This window comes from Micromys minutus, assembly GCF_963924665.1.
Source record: "Micromys minutus genome assembly, chromosome: 27".
Classification (NCBI taxonomy): Eukaryota; Metazoa; Chordata; class Mammalia; order Rodentia; family Muridae; genus Micromys; species Micromys minutus.
In genome coordinates, this window is record NC_137962.1 from 10,987,479 (window position 1) to 11,003,103 (window position 15,625).

Sequence of the window (15,625 nt, forward strand, 5' to 3'; positions counted from 1 at the left end):
TGTCTAGAACCCATATAAAAATAAAACGAAGCAAATAAAATGACATTTAGCAACACACTTTATTTAACTGACTATCCGCACAACAACATCCACCCTGTAACCCATTTCTCATTTCTAAAAGCTCTGAGAAACTCTATCCTTTTTGTAACAAATCTCAACTCAAAAATCTTTTCTATTTACAGCACATCCTGATTTGGGCTAGATACAAACCCAGTACCCACTAGCACTGTTTCCAGAACACCAAGTGTCTATCACTACACATTCCCTGACCACCAGGAAGCTAGGACAGAGCTTTGGCAACCCAAAATCCTTTGGAACTCAGTCTAGAAAGTGAAGACAAAGAGAGGGTAGAAATACAGGCTATGAAATTTCCATAGTGCTGGTCATACTCTGCAGGGGAAGGCAGGTGACAGAGGGACATGCTCATCTATTACTGTCCCAGGTTTAAATGCCAGCTGTGTGCTTGGGACTCCAAGGGTCACAACCAAAAGAGCTAACAGCCTTGACAGACACTAGAGGTGGATATGGGAAACAAGTAATTCTAATTCAAACTGTAAATGTCTACTTTATTATAAAAGCCTGAGATTGGTCTTACTTATTAAGTGTCCAGGTTTTCAAAATTAATTCCAGGAGTAAGAACTGCCCTTTAATATTCAGATATGGCTAAGGTCTTTTGAAACTCCAGAGGAGAACTTTAAATTTAGGAGAAAACAGCAGGTATGGAAAGAAGTTTCCAAATCACCCACCCACCCTCAACTCACCAAAATGAGCCAGCTCCTTTCCCTGAAGATAAAACATACAATAAGTCTTAGATCTAGTCTCTAAATAACTACGCTCTGTGGGTAAAGTATATTCAGTGGCCTCATAATTCACTGTTTAATGAATGCCCAGTACTTGTCACATTCTCTGCCAGGCACAATTAGAAGTGAGAATGATCCAGGCCTCCCACCAGGAACACAAATGAGCCACTCCCTTTGTCACGCCTGAGTTGTTGTCTGGGGCCTGACTTTGAGGGCTCCTGCCACTGTGGGGGACAGAGAAGTGTCTGCTTTATCTACAGACTGGAGTCTTGCAGGGTCAGACAGCCCTGCCTGGCCCCCACATCTCACTCTGTAGGGTAGCTACCCTCACCCAAAGAGCTCCTGATGGTGCTGCCTCAGGAAGACTGACAACCCAGCCCTCTCATAGCTCAGGGTTGTGAGGACACAGTGGACAAATGAGAATTCTGGCAGGGGCAGCTAACTCCAGCTCAGCCTTAAGCTCCAAAGAGAGGGAAGGAGAGCACCACCTGTCCTCTGTCTATCAAACTTGTTCATGAACTCGAGACCCATTCTTGAAGTCTCAGACCCAGCCTCGTTCCCACAGAGAGGTTTAGTAACCACTTTCAATGTTTCCACAATCCGCTTTCTCCCTCCCACTTACCTGCTTGGTAATATGAGCACAACTTCCAACAGCAGATTTAATGGTGTGCTTATTTGTCTAGCCTCTGCTTGCCCTAATACAGTGTAAGCTCTGAGAACATCAATAGCATATGATTTAAAATGTAGCTCAAGTCCTGAACATAGAAACAGTAAGTATTACCAAAGAAGTTACTTCTGTTCAGAGCAATGGCGCACTTTCTCTGTAGTGAGGACGGAACAAACACTTGTAGGCTTCCCTTGAGGACCTCTGAGGACGTGGACCAAGGCCCTCTTCACTCTCACTTCCTAGCAAAACAGGTGGGTAAGGAGTTGAGGCTCAGGAGTTCCAGCAGTGAAGAAAGCCCTGACAGCCACTCCTGCTCAACAACTCATCTATGGTTGGAATATGCAGTGTCCAAGTGATAGATTAAAGGAATCCTATCAGATGGAGGCCACGTGCCCGGAAAGGAGATGCTCACTGAAGGGCAGCAGAGCATAGGCAGCTCAGCCCCGCCTCAGTAGAGGTTTAGCTCTATCCCAATGCCTTCGAGGGCTTCTCTTGCTCTCCTAGAGACACACTGTCCCTGTCCCCAACTCTCTGGATGCAAGTCTCCATACTGATGACTCAAAAATAGAAGAGGAAATAAGAAAAGGAAAATTCTGCCCTCTTACTGAAATACAAAAATACACTGCTCTCAAATCCATACATTTAATACAAATCAATAAAACAAGCACAGGGACCCTAAAGTGAAATGGAGAAGACACACATGAACTGTTCTCCTTTTAAAGAGATGTATGACTGCACTGAACAGGAGGAGAGGCAAGAAGATCCCAAGAGAATTTGCAGAGCAGAATCTATACCACAGCTTCAAGCTAGAGAGGAACAGGGCTGGTTAGCACACATGAGAAAGTTCACAGCAAATGCTAGAAGGGAGCACGCAGCCAGACAAGCTGTGAGCACAGAGAGGGTGACTTCCTGCCAGGAAAGGGTCTTACAAATGTGCAGAAAGGGGAGAAAAAAGCAAAAAAGCTTAGCTCTGTACCCCATTGTATAATTGGGTTATTTGGTTTGTTGGTGTCTAACTTCTTGAGTTCCTTATATATTTGTACATCAGCCCAATAACAAGAAGCCAAATAATAAGGAAGGTCCAAGGGGCAGCTCTAGCTGAAACTCTTAGCAATGAGGGATATGGATCTGGAAGTATCCATTTCCTGTAGCCAAGCAGGACACCCAGTAGAGGGAATAAGTAAACAATTTTAATAAAAATTGTAATAAAAAAATCCAGTGGTGTTAAATTGGAAATGGAGAGTTTTGTATAAACTCAGTGACCTTGAAAAATATACAGAAGGCAGCATAGATAAGCATAGACACATTATATACCATACATATGAAGAAACACCTATTTCTGAGCAGTGTACAAAGAGAACTGAGACACAAAGGCCCACCAGTGACATCCTCAGTCTCAGCTTCCAATGCACTCTTCACTACAGAACCAAGCTCTCTTGGAAGAAGCATCAGGTCCCAGAACTGGAAGAAGGAAGAGAAAGAACACGTTGGACCAGAAAGCAATGTGGTAGTTCATACTACGGTGAGGGGAGACACTCCGTAAGAGTAGAAGAAACCATTGAGCAAGCATCAAAATGACAGTTTGGTAGCAATCATCAACAGAAGTGAGGGCAGAGAAAAAGAGGTGAGAACTGGGGTGTAGCCTGACAAACATCTCAACTTATTTGCCCTTGGGCATTTAATGACAAAGGCAAAGTCTACAGCCTCAAGACAATGGACTTGGCCCCCTAAAGCATGTGGCCTCAGTGGGAAGAAGGTGTTGGCTACCATGGGCCCACTGCAAGCAATGCTGAGACTTAGCATCATTCCTGTGGCAATTCCAAAAAGTGCACGTACTAGGACCTAATCATGAGGAAGCACTGTGCTAAGTAAGAGAAGGGTAACCTGCAAAACAAACAGCTCCACACCACAAATGCCGATGCCATGAAACAGTGGCAGAGTAGGTACTCCTGCCCAGAGGTCACGAGAACATGACGCTGGGATGCTTTGCTACAAAGGACAGTACAGCGACAGTTGGTGGAATGTAAATAACTGTCTACGGTAAATTATGACCACAGGGATGACATGATGCAGAAGGGTGCTCCTTAGTGTAGGGAATTAAACACGGACAAGAGTCAGAAGGTGGTAAGAGGACACTGACTCACTAGCTTTATCTCTAATGATGCAGAGGGACAGGCAGGTGGGAAAGGTAAAGCGACAGTAAAATACTAACACTGAACAGGCTTGGAGTAGGGGGTAAACGAACGGTTGTGATGCTCTTACTTTCTCTGTGAGAGAACAGTTATGCAAAAATAAAAGGTGGAGATGGAATGTATTCTGCAGGCCCAATGTTTCCCTCTGAGCATCTCAAGAGGTCAGTGCAGAACCATCTCCCCTGGCCTCTCTCCGGCTCTTTCCCTCTCCTCTATCCATTACCCTGTCCAGCCTCCTTTAGCAATTATAAAGGAGGCATTCTCATGGTGGGCAGTCCCTAAGGTGGGTCACAAGGGGGTGAGGGACCATATATCTGTTCCCAGCAAATCTGCAGGAGGCCTCCCACTAACATGTTGGCCACTGGGGACACCTGGTTCTTACTGCAGCCAGTCCCAACTGGCATGGTCTCTAACACCTGAGAAAGCCCTCAACTGGTTTGTCTAAATGGCTGCTAAGACTCCTAGATTGCTCCCAAGAAATGAAGGAAACACCCTTCCACCAGTCCCTGCTCCCACAGACTAGGGGTGACAAGTGGCAGAGTAGTCCCTAGAGTTGGCAAGAAAGCCCCCCCCCTGCAGTAGGAAGAAGGTTAATGCAGATGCCCTAGCAGCATCCAAGAAACCAGCAAGCCCCAGAGAGACCTAGTGGAAAAGCAACAGGTGTGCAGGGAAACCATTTCCTAGAATGCACTTGTAAGGAGGTGGGAGTGGGGAAGGAAGGCCTAAGCCCATATGCCAAGCTCTTCTATGGACAACAAAACAGAAAGGTGGCAGATGCCACCCTTCCCAGCATGCACACTGCCCCTCCATCTGTATTTCTCTGGTGCTGCTCATCAAACATGGAGGTTTCACTCTGTAATCTAAATATATCAAAAGATGTGGTTTGGGGTCAGAAAAACAATATGCAACTCCTGTTTTATTCACTGATAGTGGTACCAGTATGTGACCCAAACTCACTGGCCTTCAGGCTGTAAATCAAAAACCATATCCTATTATTATGTGGGGAGAGCAACTGCTGCAGGGGTCTCTCTCTCTCTCTCTCTCTCTCTCTCTCTCTCTCTCTCTCTCTCTCTCTCTCTCTCTCACACACACACACACACACACACACACACACACACACTGAATTTTAAAATGTAATAATAATAATAATAACCTCTTTGTTGTTGAAGAGCATGCATGCTGGATAGGTTGTGTCGGCCAGCAGGAGCAACACCAGGGAAAGCTGTTCCCAACTGTAAGAGCTGAGCAGCCTATGGGCTGTGCTGGACCCTTATAGCCGAATGCAATAGAGCAAGCACAGCAGTGGATTCTGGGATTGAAATTCCAGGACAGATCCATGCTCAGGGAGTGACATTCTATGACAGATGAAGTGCCACAAGGCTACCTGAAGTGCCAAGCACAACAACTTTCAAGACCACTGCAAAATCCTTCCATGAGCATTAGGCATGAGGTACCAGTGGGCACTTCACCTGATTGCCTTCCTCAGAGAACAGTTCTCAGAGAAAGCTGCACTCAGCTCCAAATTTACAGCAGTGCAAAGTGGGCCTCAAAAGCATCCTAAGAAATGTCACACAGAGAGACTGGATCACAAAGTTAGGTTTTCTAACCTGTAAGGCTACTTATTGCTCCTGAAGTCTAAAATCCCTTGGTAGTCAAACTAGCAAGAAGCAAAACCAGGGAGACAGCGAGAGGCAGCCAATGGATGTCCAGAACTAAGGCCATCTTGACAGACCAAAGGTGTCCAGTAATTCTGCCAAGGGCTGACAGATGGAGGCAAGGCAGGGAGAGGCAGAGCACACCACCCCACCAGGACTCAGGTGGGACAAAGACCACATATGGAAGCTAAATCTGCAACTCTTAGCTTCACTGTTTCACCCCAGAGAAGTACTGGCCAAGCAGTTGGACTTGCAGAGGCCACCCCATGCCCTTCCCCTGCTAGGTCCCTCTGAAATGGCTTATCAGCTCAAACATCACTCTAGAGAAGCAGTTCTCAACCTGGGTGTTGTGCCCCCTTTGGGGGTCGAATGACTCTTTCCACAAGTGTCGCCTAAGACCATCAAAAAATAGACATTTACATTACAATTCATAACAGTAGCAAAGTGACAGTTAAGAAGTAGAAATGAAGATATTGTTATAGCTGGGGTCACCACACATGAGAAACCGTATTAATGGGTCACTGCATTAGGAAGGTTGAGAACCAGTGCCCTAGAGGCTTTCCAGCACCCATCTCCAACCAGTAGGCAGTGATTGCCTTCCGTGTCCCTCTGTGCGCCCCTACCACCACCCATGGACAAGTCAAGACACTGAACACTTCCATCATCCTAACCAGTCCCCTCTCCTGCAAGTTCCTACCAGTGTATACATTCACCCTGGTATAGAGCCATCACCTCCAGACATATCCAGAAACATTTCATCTTCCCACACTGAACCTCTGTTTCCCTCAGACAGCAATTTCTTATGCTCCTTCCTCCCACTCTTAAGAACCACCGCTAGCCATGCACTAATGAGAAGTCTTGGGGAAATGTGTCTGAACTAAATATGCATAGACCCTCTTCTTCTTATTATTAGTCCGTAAAGAAACATCAAATGGTGGACCCAGTCTGCTTCAGTTTTGCTGTGATAAAGCACTGACCAATGAAACTTGGGGGTAAGAAAGAGTTTGTTTGGCCTAAGGTTACAGTCTATCCACCTGGGAAAGCCAAGGCAAGAACCCATAACCTGTGACCTGTAAAACAAAGATCATGGAAGAATGCTGCTTTCTGGCTTTCTCCTGTGGTTTACTCATAGTTGTTCTTACACAACCTAGATACCCTGCCCAAGGTTAAACTACCCACAATGGACCAATGGACTAGGTTCTCCTACATCAATCATTAACCAAAAACCAAAGAAATGTCGAGACGCCAATCTGGGTAATTCCCAGAGGCAATTCCTCAGTGAAGGTTCCCTCTTTCTAAGTGAATCTAGTTTGTATCGAGTGGACAAAGACAAACCTACTTAATAGCATTTACTCTGTATTAAGTATTATAAGTAATCTACACATGCTATAAAGCTTACAAAAGAATACTTTTATAACACATGCATATACTATACCATTTTATATCTTGAGCATCCAATCACTGGGAGTCTGGGAACCAATCTTGTCCATGGATACCAAAGGACAATTTTGTCTTCAAAACCTTCTGCCCACTTAGAAAATGTTTTTCTCTGTTGTCTATGTTATGAGCCCCTTAAACAGAGGTCTCTTGGCCACACACACACACACTCACACACACACACACACACACACACACACACACACACACACACACACACACGCAAGCTATGGGTTAGCAGAAGCTCAGGCCTTCCTTGATCCGCTTACAGTGGGCACTAGACAATTAGGCAGGCCCCAATGATAGCCTTTAATAGACTGTGCAGCCTTCAGGAAAGGAATCTTCCATTCCCCTCCCTGCTCAGGTCTCTCCAGGTCACGAGAACTGGAGCCAAGCCCGGTCCACACTGGCCAAGGCCCAGATTCTGGAACTTGACAAGATTTCAGAAGAAAATCCAGGTTGAGCCTCTTAAGGGAATCAGAGACTTGCTGTGAATCTCACCCTGCTAGGCGCCCTTGGAAACCCTCCCTGGAGATAGGCTAGCAACTCCAGCCCAGCTTCTGCTCCAGGGCAGAGCAGAGACAATGAACCCACTGTGCTGAGCTTTTGTGGAAAGATGTGAAACACCCTGCTGAGCAGGTCTACAGAACAGTGGGTATCACCAGGTCCCACTTTATTTGCCACAACTGCATGATTAATAAGTGGCCAGACTACATGCACTGTGATTTCTAATTTCAAACCACTTTTATTATGCATCAGATTTCCAAGGATACTATCAAACTCCACAAGATGGGGGGAGGAGAAGAGGGGAAGTGAAAGACTGATCATAGCAAAGAAGAAAGTGGACTAGGGACTGTCTGATTGTTTCCCATGGAGACTTTATGCCACATGGCCCAGAGACCTTTATCACTTAAGATTGTGATATGGCTTTAATATGAAATGTCCTGTAGGCTCATGTGTTTGAACAGTTGGTCCCCAGCTGGTGGCACTGTTCAAAGACCAGCTGGCAGGTATAAGGCCACAAGGCTGAAGCTTATGGTTTATAGTGGAGACCACCAGGTCAGGCAATGAGTGTCTGTTTCCTGATCCACTGAAATGTAACAGGTAACACTGCAAGTTCTTGTAACCATTGACAGAAGCCCAGCTGCCAGACCTCCATGCCAGAAACCCCCACCCCAAGCACACATCCAGGGCTTTGAATTGACCCACCCCAAAATCTACATCATCTACTGGTGGGGCAGATGAAAGGGATGGTCCTGCTGATCCAAAACTGCAGGATCCCCATGACACTGCAACAACAGGTTAACTAGAAGTCCTGGTGAGGAGCCAATATGGATGAGGTCACAGAAGCCAGAGACCTCACCCCAGACCAATGTAATAAACATGCACAAGGCAAGATGTGTGGATAGAGAGGTACATTGTGGGAGACACTGTGACACACTACAGCTCGGCTACAAGATGTATTCTGTGCTTTATTTTGTTTGGTTTTGTTCTTGGGTTTTTGGGGGGAGGGAGGCTGCAGGAGCAGCACCTGGACACAGGAGACAGGGAGATGAAGGGACTGGGGTGCATAACATCAAACTCACAAGGAATCAGTTAAAAGTGTAAAAACAAAAACAAGCAAACAAAAGAACCCAAAACCGGAAACATGAGGTCTGCCTAGGTATTTTCTAAGAAAGAAGCAGGCAAACAAATTGTGGTGATTCTCAGGCACTAAAATACCATTAACCAACTTAAAAAAAATATATAGATTTCTGAAACTCCATGCTGAAAAATAAAATAAAATAAAAAAGCTAGACACAAAATAATTATGTGATATCCTCAAAAGGCAAACATAAATTATGAGGTCAGCATGATTAAAGGTTGTTTGGCCTGAGAGAGAAAGACTGGGTGTGGAGGGGCAAAAGAATTTTCTTCAATAATTAAGAGAAAAAGTCTATATATCATTAGGTTGTGGCTTAACTGAGTACTGTCTATACAAAAGATCCATGTGCTTCTGTGTATTAAATCGCAACTGCAAAAATGCCTCCTGGCAGGCACCAGAGAGCAAGTCCGCAGGCACTGTTCTGGCTCTCAAGGTCAACAGCTTCCCACCCCTCAGTCTCAGTGTCACAGGCCCCAGCCCCAGTCTCAATGCTCACAACACATCTGCAGGACATATGAACAAAAACTCATGAAAAGAAGCCACAGCTGGCTATGACTGATCAGCAGATTAGAATTTCAGGGCTGGGGAGAGATTGGAATGTTGAAGGTCCAGAAACTAAATACCTTATCATGGGATAAGTTCTGGCCCTCCCCTCTAGAACACAGCTATTCCTGGGTTCCCTACACACACACACACACACACACACACACACACACACACACACACACACATCAAAACTAACATCTTGTGGCAACAGATAAAAACATTTTAGAATCTATTGACTTAGCAGGAAAATAACTTTTACCAATCTAAAAGCTCAGCACGTAATTAGATAGAATTTGAGCCTATAGGAAGCTTCCCCCATCTTGATACCCCTTGCCTTTCTTCATTCAGTAAAACCATAAAAACTGCAATTCAGAGTGACCTACATCTTTGCTTCTGGGCTGGGGTTATTCAAAATGATTCCAGAATCAACAATCCCTTATTCCCTTAAAGATGGGAGCTGTGGTTTTTGTGTTCTACATGTCCTGGCCCCCACCCTTCCATCTTGGGTGGGTATCTATTCACTTTGCAAGATCCAACTCCAGTACTTCATGCTCCAAGAAGCCTTCCCAGAATCCCTGCCTGGAGCCCCACTGACATCTTCAATGTTCAGAGCTCACATCAGGGCTCCTGATACCTTTTCCTATAGGAACTGTTTCTCTTCTAGGTCTATGTGACACCCTTAAGACAGTGGGGACAGCTTCATAGTTTGGCAAACATCTGAAAGATAGGGACCCTGCTGCTAAAGAATAAGAACAGACCTAGAAACGAGAAATGGCAGCTCATGAAAGCCTATTGGTAACAATGGAGCAATATGGACACCAAGAATCTGGCTGCCTGGAGACCTCAAGAGACTGGCAACTGGGTGCTGCCAGATACCACAAGCTCTCTGTGCTCTTTGGATCCAGGTTCCTTTCTTCCCTCATTGGGTGACAATGTCTGCAGCTCTGTCCACTATCCCGAGGCAAGGTCCCCACCTACCCATGCGGTTTCAGTGCAGACAAGCTGGAACACAAAGGCACCAGATTCCAGAGGCCAGTGTTTCACAAAGCCAGTTGTCCCCAAGTTACAAGAAAGAGTATTCCAAACCAGTCGGCAGAGGGGCATCTAAGCTTCCAATTAGTTAAAAAGAAGTAAGAGCCCAGGTAAAGAATCACCCTGTCCATAAACCAAGGAAGGAAGAAACTGCAATGTGAACACACACAATGGAGTGTGACGCTGCCTTTTTTAACAGGCAGGTGGAGCTGCAGCAGCTGACCTCACAGACATAGAACACAGAATGGGGCCGAGCAAATGCGAGGCCGGGCATGAGCCAAGCCTCTATCAGCAGGCCTGTGTTTTCACTTTCTGTGTGATATAGCGCATGCCATGGTGAATCAATAACGTACTTCTCACTTCAAAAAACACCGAAAGAATACATTTCAAATGTACTCACCTTAAGAAATGACAAGAACAGGTGCCAGACTGGACTAATCTAATCGCTCCACACTGTGCTCATAAGTCGCAGGCTGGGAGGACCACAAGTACGCACAGCCATAACTATCCACTTAATTTTTAAAACTTTAAAAAGAACAAAGACAGTTCTGCTGCTCAACTTTCAGGCCCTGACTAACATGAATATGCCAAGCATTATCTTTTCATAAGCAAATTCATTTGTCTTTATATTTCATGTTCTTTTTCTTGAGCCATAATCATGCTGGGTGAGATGCCAGCGCTTCTTGGGAAACACTGTCTTGAAAAAACAAATCATAACCAAACTTCATCCCACCTTTCTATCTACAAACACTTCCGGAAGCAAATGGATAGTGACAGGGTGATGTTATGAACATCTTCTGGAGTGACAACAGCATGAAGAAGGTAGAGGCACAACACATGGGCCTCAAGCACAAGGGCTGGGCCCCTGCCCTCAGATCTCAGGAGCAGCTCTCTCCAGCAAAGCTGTGTACACTGAGTGACCGCCTCTGAAGGCGATGCCTGCCCTTAGAAAGTTTCACACACTGAAAGCCTAACAGCACCAACAGGTAACAAGGGACAAACGTTAGGCTAAATCCCCCTCAATTAAACTGGTCCATCTTCATAGAGAGGTTTTCAGGTGCAGCATTCATAAGATGTCTGTTAAAGAAAAGGAAAGTAGGAGAAACAGTGTAATACACCCAATTCTGACTTGGCCGGCTCTGAGCAGCAGGAAATTCTCCTTCGAGGCAGCCATAGCTGAAAAACTGTTATGTACGCTACAAGGTGTGAGGAGAAAGAAGCAGAAACCTTTACACCAGAAGCAAAGGATACCTTGAAAAAGAGAGCAACAGAGAACAGAGCTCGAACTGGGTAAATGACTACTCAGCTTGTTTACCACAAAGCCGCCCTCCCTGTCTCTACTGCTCTGCCTCTCCTAAGTTAACCAATACCAAGACAGGAAACTTCCCAGAGACAAGCTGCCCAGGAGTTGACAGAAATACATCTGGTTCAAACTGTGAGCCTTCCTCACTTGTCATGGCTAGACACCGGAAGATAGCATGTTCCGGGCTTGTTTCGTGTCCCTGTGACCTGTATCCACTCGGTAGCACCAACACTAACTTCCAATGCTTTCCGAGATAACGTGGGAAGTTCTGAAGCTAAAGCAGGAGAGGGGCAGTGGTGGAGGGTAAACCCCGGGAACACGGCTTTTCTGTTCCCTATGGACACAGTCTCCAGCAGGAAACCACACTGACACGTGCGAATGATCCTTCACTATGTCATTTAATATAAGGTCAGGTCGTCCCTACTAAGAGCCTGTCTGAATTCTAGGGGACGGTGGCAAAGGCCAAGCAAACATACAGTTCACATTGTTTTCCAAGCTGGAAGAAGTCTGATTTCTTTAAGGATCTGCTGTTAGGAATCTGGCCCCTCAACTTTTCCGTTCTTCAATAAATAATCAATTAAGAGCAACCAGGAGACACTGGCAGCGACCCTTGGAAGTCAGAATCCAAGAGTCTAAATTGGTATCAATCGCAAGCCAGGGGTCACAAGCTTAAGGCTAAGTAGAGGCATCGGGGATTAAGTGGGAAGTCCACCCTTCCAATGAGTCCAGCTAGAACTGCTTCTGGCTAGACAGTCTGAGGGCTGCCTGGAGGAAGTGGCCCGGGAGCCATTTCAAGCAAGAACATGAGGACAGTGCCCTACAGAACTGGGCCAAAGTCATAAATAATTACTACTAGCATGGGGCAGGGTCACCCGTGATAAAGCCCATCTCTCTAATTTGCTGCTCCCTCTGAAGGTCACTAGAAAACTTCCCCGGGAAAGGGACTTTAAACACAGGGCTTGATAACTGGGGAGGGGAGGTCACCTCCTTTCCAGAGGAGGAACTGTGACTAAGTAAAAAGCCAACTGAGACAAAGCGCACACAAACAGCAGCAGGCAACGGGTCTCGAACACCTATCCAGAAGCACCAGGCTTGCCGCTGGTGGGCGCCCTGGCACCGCCCACGGCCCTGGAAATAGCATGCCAGGCGCGCGGGGCACTCCCCTCGCTTGCGCTCCACTAGCTCCCTCTTTTTCTTTCCCGCGGCAGGATAAAGCCAGCTACTGAACGTGGGCCGCAGGACGCCGCGACGTCGGCGCTCCGCCCGTCCGCGGATCCCTCCGCCGCCCCGAGCCTGCGCGCGGCCTCCCCACAGCACACCACGAGCGGTTTCCCGCGCGGCGCCGCGCCCCACCCCCCACCCCGTCGCGCCCCAACCCCCATCCCGGCTCACCTGCCGCCCGCGTCTCCATGGCAACGCCCCCACGGCGGAGGAAAAAAAAGCCTCGTGCTCTTCCCGGCTCCCTCCCGTGCCGAGCGAGAAGGTCGGACACCCTGAGAAAACTTCGCTCTTTATTTTTATTTTTTTAGGAAAAGAGCCGGAGAGGTTATGGCGAATCTGCGGCATCCAACATGGCGGATGGAGTCTTCGCCCTCCTCCCCACGGGGATCCGACGCTTACGTAGCGACGTCCGACGTGGGGACCCGCCCTCGGCACGCAGGGCACAGTGCGCATGCTCACGGCTACCAGGGTTGCCAGCCTCTGTTCCCGGCGTTCTCCGCGCTGTTTTGAGCCACTCCCGGGCCGGGACGCTGTCATCCTGGACGTGGGTGTCAGGATAGGGAGTGTCCTGTATCCTCCTACGTAGGGGGGCGGCTGCGAGCGGGCAGGATAGTGCACCCTTTTTCACACTAGCTTTTCCAGGGCTCAGTTTCCTAAGTTGCCCTTCGGGGTGGTTAGGTGTAGTTGGCCCAGGTAAGCAGGGCGTGCAGTCTCACCTCAGTACGCAGCTCCTATCCCTGTCTATGGGAACAGCCCGGTTGGAGGTGATTTCCTTGGAAGCTCAGTAACCACCTTTCCATTTTTCATGTTAGGAGCTTCGTGGTGTCTGTCCCAAGTAACTTTAGTAGAATATATTTCTGTCGAAGTCGCTTATTATTCTGCGTGTCTTGGTCAGCTTTTTAGCATTCGAAACTGGGAGTGAGTTTTGAGTTGGCGAATAAATACGTATCTAATAATAGTCGTACTTGTGCCGGTAAAGCTATCTGTTAGATCGATTTTTAAATTAGCCATGGCGGGAGCGGACAAAACTCCACACATACAGAAACAAGACAAAAAGAAATCTAAATTGCTGGGAATAATTGTTCTGTATTATTTAACTTGAAATGCTCTTCAGACAGCCCTGGGTACCTCCCTGTACCCTCACAAGTCAAGGCCATGTGCTTACTCTCTCTGTACTGCACTTAGTCTGTTTGCAGAGCCCTCTGCCTCCGGTTGAGTTTGCAGAGCAGAGAGTCCCGTAGCAAAGGCCCCTGGGTTTTTTTAGTCTCTACTTGACCACCACAGATTGCGTAATAATACTACTGAGTGAGGTTTTTGTTTTTTTACGTTGAAGTGCCTTTGGGCAGTGAGCTTTAAGATGACTGGTCTAATTCTTCGCTCTTCTCTTAAGCACACGTATTTTAAAGCTCCTTTATTTAAATGGACAGGTGTTCAGGGGGGTTGTATGGCTCTTTTGAGATGACACAGCCAGCTGATGCAGTGTGTGGTCCCACCATTTTATGTGCAGACACAACATGAAGGGAACCATGGAGTTGTTCAGCTCCACTACCAGCTGGGAGGCGAGGGAACACCAATCTTTCATTTGAAAATGAACTGTCTAAAATGCTGCATTGGCGTGCTTTCCCTTTTAGAACTACAGATGTTTACAATAGTTTCTGTCAGGAAATGAGAGTTGCACTGGTTGCTGACAATACTGGTTTTGTGCTGGACTGCATTTCTTAAAGCAGCATTGAAATGTTATTTATTGATTGGCAGGTGGGTCGATGGCTCCTGAATGTTGTAGCCAAAATAAGTTTTGGAAATGAAGCAATTTAAAACATATCTCAAAACTCAATTGCTTCCAAAGTTTAAAGGTAAATTTTTAAAAAGAAAAGAAACTGACTGTAGATGGGAGTTGGGGGGGGGTAGCTGTTATTTATTTTTCTCGTCACTGTTACTTTCTTAAATCTACTTATTTTTCAAAAGAGACTTGCTGGGTGTCTTTTCCCAGGAACTGGGCTGGCCACCAGCAGATGGAATTTAGTAAGGAAAGGTAGGCAACCTAGTTCTGTGAATGGAGACATCAGTCCACAGTTGGTTCCTTGCCTTCTTGTATGGTTCACACTTTTGGATCAGGGCATGGGTGTGCACTTGAAGCCAGAGGCTGGCTTTAGGTGTTCTCTGTTGTTGTATACCTCATGTTTTGAGATAGGGCCTCTTGCTGAACCTAAAGCTAATAATTGTTTGGCTAGCCTGGCTGGCCAATGAACCCCTAGGATCTTCCTGTCTCTCTCAGCATTAAGATTATAAGCCCACCACACCTAGCTTTTTTTGTAGCTGCTGAGGATCCATACTTAGGGCCTCATGTTTGGGCAGAACACTTTACCCACTGAGGAATCTCCTCAGCCCTGGCTGACATTCTTAATCTTTACATTTTTAGATGCCTTCAGTTAAGAGAGCATTGATGGAATGAAATGTAAACCACTGAGAATTTCTTAATGATTATCCCCCTGCTTTAATGGTTCCTGAAGGAGACCAGTCCTTGTCCACTGGTGACAGTCCACCTTTCAGGATAGCTCAGGAAGGAATTTGCATCAAATCTATGGACATACATGGTATTTAGTTATATGATAAATGTAGCTGCCTTGTATAATTAAATATATCTGTGGCAATTTTAAATAATTGTATCAATAGCTAGCAAATGGATTTATATGAAAACACAGTATATGTGCATAATTTTATGTAGTGCTGATTGAAAGCAGTCTTGGGAAAGGATACATAAAACCTTAACGTGGACTTTGAGCCACATAACTATTAAAATAAAGGAGAGAAAGAAGTATTGTAGTCAACATGTTAAAAACCTAAATAGAGATGTTGTTCAGCAGAACAGCATAAGCTGTTAATATCAACATGATTGTGATTTTAGGAAGCAGTAAGAACCACAGTGTCATTTCCTCATAAATCTTCATGTCTCATTCACCTATGTGTGCCCAGTATGTAGATGTTAGTGTGAGGTTTTCATTGGCCATATCCAGTGTCAAGATATTTCCAGCATTGGCAATAAAGGAAATTCAGGATAGCTGGAAGCTCTGTCATCCTCTAAATATAGGATGCTGTGAAAATTTCTGGCCTGCTGGAAAGACAAAGG

General features: G+C 46.1%; 1 protein-coding gene across 1 annotated transcript in view; it reads right to left on the reverse strand.

The window, feature by feature from the left end:
* The window catches only part of ZFAT (zinc finger and AT-hook domain containing), a 162,403-nt gene extending 149,564 nt beyond the window's left edge, over positions 1 to 12,839 (reverse strand). Inside the window, exon 1 of the mRNA XM_080938952.1 lies at positions 12,670 to 12,839. Within this exon, the coding sequence (XP_080795078.1) occupies positions 12,670 to 12,688 (19 nt within the window). The 5' untranslated portion in view covers positions 12,689 to 12,839. The remainder of the gene's footprint in view (positions 1 to 12,669) is intronic.
* Positions 12,840 to 15,625: the final 2,786 nt, after the last annotated feature.